The 6,000-nt window shown below is 42.3% G+C and overlaps 1 protein-coding gene across 1 annotated transcript in view; it reads left to right on the top strand.

Moving 5' to 3' along the window:
- The window catches only part of LOC147725951 (uncharacterized), a 70,927-nt gene extending 69,691 nt beyond the window's left edge, over positions 1-1,236 (top strand). Inside the window, exon 4 of the mRNA XM_086960077.1 lies at positions 845-1,236. Coding sequence (XP_086816203.1) covers positions 845-1,042 — 198 coding nt within the window. The 3' untranslated portion in view covers positions 1,043-1,236. The remainder of the gene's footprint in view (positions 1-844) is intronic.
- Positions 1,237-6,000: the final 4,764 nt, after the last annotated feature.

Here is a 6,000-nt window from a genome sequence, read left to right on the forward strand (position 1 = left end):
TTAATGCAACAGGGCCCAAATCCCATTCTTGGAAGAACCAGAAACAGATAAGGCCATTTAACCAAATCAAATGCCTTATTGACATCCAGGGATAACAATTCCCAGGGTTCACCCCCAGTATCTGCTTGCACTATAACATCATGAAGGCACCCTAAGTTAAGCCTGGTCTGATTTTTGGTGAAGTGACTTATGTGCAAGAGAAGTGAGACCCTGTGGGTTCCTTGATGGACTCCTCCAGAAGGGGAGGTTGGATAGCTCCCTGTTCGACCGAATGAAAACTATCTGAACTAAAGCGCAGTCTCCATGATAAAGCAAGACGCCTAATGTCTACCTCCCCGAGTCAGGAAAAAAAGAAAGAAAGAATAAATAAAAGAAAATAACTGCAAGGAAGAAAATATGGAACCCAGCAAGGAAGGCAGCAAGTAAGAAAGAACTGGAAAGGCAAGGAAGGATATTTCAATTTTTAATTTACCAAAGTACCTTTGCTAAGAACTTTATATCACAAATCCTATGATCTGTAAAAGGCAATAGATGTTTTTACAATAACGTAACTATAGAAAGATAAAATGCTGTTTTTGCACAAGTGCAAAAACAACATTTTGTTCCAACAACAATAATAATAATAGACAATAAATATTGAACAATAGCTTTGTAAAATGATTGAAATACTCGATTTCACTTTGGTCAGATCAACATATTGACTGTGCAACAATGTTCTTCGGGGGCCTAGGAAAGGGATGCATGGAGTGGTTTCTACCTGCACTGCATATGCCATGATGTGAAATGTGCATTGTTTAGGTCTTTCCACTGAAGGTCACTTTTGCTCCATCACTTTGTTTTGCAGACACATTTCGTTCTCACATCCGAGTTTGAAGTAGAGCCGGGAAAGGCGGTCCGTCAAATCGCCAAGGCCACGAAAGCCACGGTTGATGTTCCATACCGCGCCAACATCATCACCATCTTCGGTTGTGAGACCACAATATCGGGCACTTGGAAGGGGGCCTGTTTGTTTGACATCCAAATTAAGCAGGAAGATGCCTAGATGCACCTACAACATCCATGTGTATGCAGCATGCCTTGTACACATGGATACAGGTGGCCACACGTCACCTTGAAGTGAAGCAACTCCAATAGAAACCAGATTGTCAAAAGGAGGTGTTTGGAAGTGAAATTAACTACTTACAACAAATGTGTAGCCAGAGTAACTGATGCAAAATAAAAATGATCTTAAATGCTCACAGGTATTTTGTTATTTTCTGTTTAAACATTTATTTGAGCTAAGCATCTATGTGAGATAATACCAGTTTTATGATTTCATTGTTTCAGAAGGTTAAACCTTCAAGAGCTTTAAGAAATGCAGCCTTTTGCCGAGGCAATAACGGTTGTTAAAGTCCTGAGCCACAGGCAAGGACCAATAACGTGGGTGATGGCCTTTAACAACAGTTGTGGCACGAGGCAGAAGGGCTATGGGAAGATCACACCCACAGGGACTCCCACTGCAATGTTGAGCAGGAGGTCTGCTCCAGCCATTACTAGCCCTGAGCCACTTCATTCCCTTCAATCAAGCTCTCACCATGTTCTAATTCATGTTATTCCCCAAACTCAAAGATGCTCAGTTTATCAATGTGGGAAAGATTATCTACTAATTGGCAAATAGGCTGCTCTTGTTACTACATGGGGAGTGACTTAGAGCTTCAAGTAGAACCTGTTTGGGAGGAGGTTGGGTAGGCAGAAGTTCTACAGACAGAGGTATAGAAAGGGAGCAAGCTGGGAGAAGTGTGTGCACATAGTAGTGTGGGCAAGTTGAGGTGGATCCAGAGAGAAAAACAGCAAGGAGGGGTGCAGTTTTGGAGAGCTGGGTGAGGACAGGAAGCGGAATGAGTAGAGTCAATTGTGGACTAAAACAGGAGCAGGCTGAGAAATGTACAGCTAGGCAGTAGTGCACACGGAGGTAGGTGTGGGTGTATACAGGCTGGCAGATGTATGGAAAAGGAGTAATGCAGGCAGAAGTAGGTGTGGGGTAGATCCAGGCTGGCAGATTATGAAAAAGGAGTGATGCAGCCAGAGGTAGGTGGGTGGATGCAGGCTGGCAGATGTATGGCATAAGATTGATATAGACAGAGGTAGATATGGATGTAGGTTGGCAGATGTATGTAAATGGAGTGATGCAGCCAGAGGTAGGTGCAAGATGGATCCAGGCTGGCAGATGTATGGAAAATGAGTGATACAGACAGAAGTAGGTGGGTGGATGCAGGCTGGCAGATGTATGGGAAAGGATTGATGCAGGAAGAGGTAGGTGTGGCATGGATTCAGGCTGGCAAATGTATGGGAAAGGATTGATGCAGGAAGAGGTTGGCGTGCCATAGATTCAGGCTAGCAGATGTATGGAAAAGGATTAATGCAGGAAGAGGTACGTGTGGCATGGATTCAGGCTGATAGATGTATGGGAAGTCTTTTGTGTCACTGAAGAATGTAGAAAGGTAAAGATGCCTTCAAGGGACTTTGTTCAATCTAAGTTTTGTTATTTAAAATTAATATGAGAAGAACCAATTTATCGTCCTTACAATGAGTGAATCAAAACTGATCAAATTGTGTTGTAAACATGAAACATATAAACAAAGACACAGGGTGTATACGAAAAAAGTGTTTTTATCAAATAATTCATTAAGAAAAATCAGCTTCATATACAGACAAATAAGCGAATAAGATTTTAGGACTGTGCACTTCATCCCTTGCTTTATTTTACTCAATGTGTTTTGGGATAGGTGTCTTTTAGGTTCTGTTGAGTCACTTAGCAATTTATTTTTATGTGTACCCACAGTCCTAAAATCTTATTCGCTTATTTGTCTGTATATGAAGCTGATTTTTCTTAATGAATTATTTGATAAAAACACTTTTTTCGTATACACCCTGTGTCTTTGTTTATATGTTTCATGTTTACAACACAATTTGATCAGTTTTGATTCACTCATTGTAAGGACGATAAATTGGTTCTTCTCATATTAATTTTAAATAACAAAACTTAGATTGAACAAAGTCCCTTGAAGGCATCTTTACCTTTCTATATTTACTTACCCAAGCCCTCAAGGGTATTCCGGGTTGCTCACTTCCTTAATAATTACTGAAGAATGTAAGCACTCAATAAGTCATTACACATGCACTGTCCCTCTTTTTTCCACTCAGGCATCCATTCATCCATCCACTGGCTCAATCGTGCATCCCCTCTCTGACCCAACAACAAGGAAAGACACACATATTGAAGATAAATAAAAAGAATGCTTAAACACGGTGGGCAAATACTACTTAATAACAAAACTAAACATAGCAGCGGTTGTCTATCTTTGTGGCATTGTACCTATAATATCATTTCTTAAATTTAAAGCATGGCTGCCATGTTTAGAACCATCATGGAGACGTAGAACAATGATACACAGTGGACAACAGCATTCCATAATGGTCACCAGGTTAGAGGAAGTGGCCGGGCGGTAGGTGGCACACTGCATATGAAATGAATGGCAATCAAGCAGCCGGTTAGCACTGTCTGGGGAGATATAGTATGCGCTTAAGAAAAGTTTAAATAGAAAGTAAATAAGTTCAAGGGGAACTATAAAAGAAGAAAGCTGAGAATATATGGACTGGCCTCCAGCCCAGATACTGTAACACACTTATTTTCAGGTGTTCCGAAAGTTTTGTAATTCCCACTGCATGAGTGCCAATGACTGATCTTGACTGAACCACTACCATATCCAGTACGCTGTCGTGGGTGAAATTAGATTGTAAATGAGACTCAGACAGCCTAATGACAGTAGAGGCTGGCCCAACGGCATTCTATGTATCTATACATATATATACATACATATATAAATTGATGTGTGCATTATTTAATTATTTTTTTTATCATCAGTATGCCCTAACCAACCATTGCAATCCACTTGCGGACTTTGGTGACTGCAGCCAAATTCCACCAATCACTGCATGGCGGAATTTGTATCCCACAAGTCTCCAGAAATGTGAGCCGGTGAGTCCGAGTGAGATTTGGCATCAAATTTCAAAATTAAAATTCTCTATCTCCTAAGAGGATCGAACAGTCTCACAGTGGAAATCTTCTATAATGCAAGGTTTGTCGGAAAGTGTGACCAAAACCAAACCACTTGCCTCTATGGTAATCTGTGAGATTCCATTTAGCAAAATACCTATCTGAATGCATTTTTACAGAGTCTAAACCATCCACCCTGAAATGCCTATTAAATTTAACATACGCTTACAGAATCGATGTCAGGCTTACTGCCTTTAGTGTAACTTTTCATATTAAACAGCCAGTAAATAACCTCTATCATTTGGCTTTTCACCATAACCAATATAGATGCTACTGTGTTGGGTATAAGCTTTCCCACATGGAAACCATCAGGTTGTAATAAAATGCAAATACCTGCAAAATTACAGTTGCCAAAACACTATAAAATAATAAGGATAGTCATACTGCAACTCTTCAAAATCCAACAGCCCTTGCATTCTATGGTAATCTGTGAGATTCTGCACAAAAAGACAGCTCCACAGAGGGAAGGGAAGGGGGACAATGACCCCTCCAGTTGGATGATGATAACAACTCGTCCATTTCTTCAAACACCAGGTTCATACTTCCAGTTAGTGGAGGGAAGGGGAGGCTCCCATACACAGGAACCAGAGCAGTCATTTCCAGAGAGGCAGCATGGGGATCAGTTAGCTTCCATAATTCAGCTTGAGGCTCAGTTAGCTTCCATAATTCAGAAAAAGAGGAAGTTGAACCTAGCTAGAGAGAAGTGGGAGGAGGCGAAACCCAGAGAAAATGTGGCAGCAAAAATGAAGAAGATGCTGAGATGTCAAGGGGTGGTTGGCATGCTCCCAGGCTTCTCAAGGGAACACTTCCCTTGTTTATAGAAGGGGACGACATGGACAGATGGCGGATTGCATTTGAGGGACCGCTTTAATTATTGGGGTTCCCTTGTGGGGATGGATTACAATAGCTGGGAGCAATAGGCTCCTGCCCATACATGAGGTAAGCTGGTTATCGCTGAGGGTGGGAGAAGGCATTTCCACTCCATTCAGGTAAATGGGATTCATGCCATTGGCCTGCGAGACACTTGTGCCAGTCACAATATAGTGAGTGACAGAAGAGACTAGAAGAGTGGGGAAGCCTCAGGTGAGGTCACCAACAAACCTGTACCTATAGTGCCCCTAGAATGGGTGGGTACCCTTACCTGGTTTGAGGTGGTAGTCAGTGCAGACCTCCCCTTAGATTGTCTCCTGGGCAACCTCCCAAAGGTTGGTCTGAGCCCAAAGTCAGGCGGTCGGCCCCGGGGTTCCCATCAAACCCAAAGTTCCTGGGGAGCCATTTCCTACAGTTAGGAGATGGGGTCATAAAGGAAAAGAAAAAAGAAGAGGAAAGGTGACCCACTCTTTAAGAGAGTTCCAGTGGGCCAGGGTTGTTCTGTTCCAGTAAGGGAGAAACCCAAAGTTGGCACTGGGGAAGCTTTACCTGACCCTAAGGAAGTTCTCAGAAGTCAAGCAGCTGTCCAGTATGATCAGTCACACTCACCCGCGGACAAACAGTGAGGTAAGCTGCAATCAGATTCAAAGGCATCTTGAGGCATGTAAAATAGCATGTGTGAAACACTTTTGTGTGCTTTTAATGCCTTTGTGAATAAGCCCCAAAACGCCTAAAATGACAGCATCCAGGGAATCTTCAGACATGAATAAAACATAGAACTGTCTCCCAGGACGCTTCGGGCTGCTACACAAAGGCATGTAGTAGTAAGCAAGAGTACTCTTTCCACAGTCGTAGAAGCTTTTGTGAATCAGCCCCACAGTCCTCTAGTTAGGGCAGAAGAATAATACCATTTTGATATGTGAACTTTCCTAAAGGACCGGCAAACAACACGTTTCACAGATTCCTACATTCACTGGCTCAACTGACAAAAATGGTGGCAAGCCTGTTCCCAGAGGATGGAGATGCTTCAGAGC

This window comes from Lissotriton vulgaris, chromosome 3_1 (genome assembly GCF_964263255.1).
Source record: "Lissotriton vulgaris chromosome 3_1, aLisVul1.2, whole genome shotgun sequence".
NCBI lineage: Eukaryota > Metazoa > Chordata > Amphibia > Caudata > Salamandridae > Lissotriton > Lissotriton vulgaris.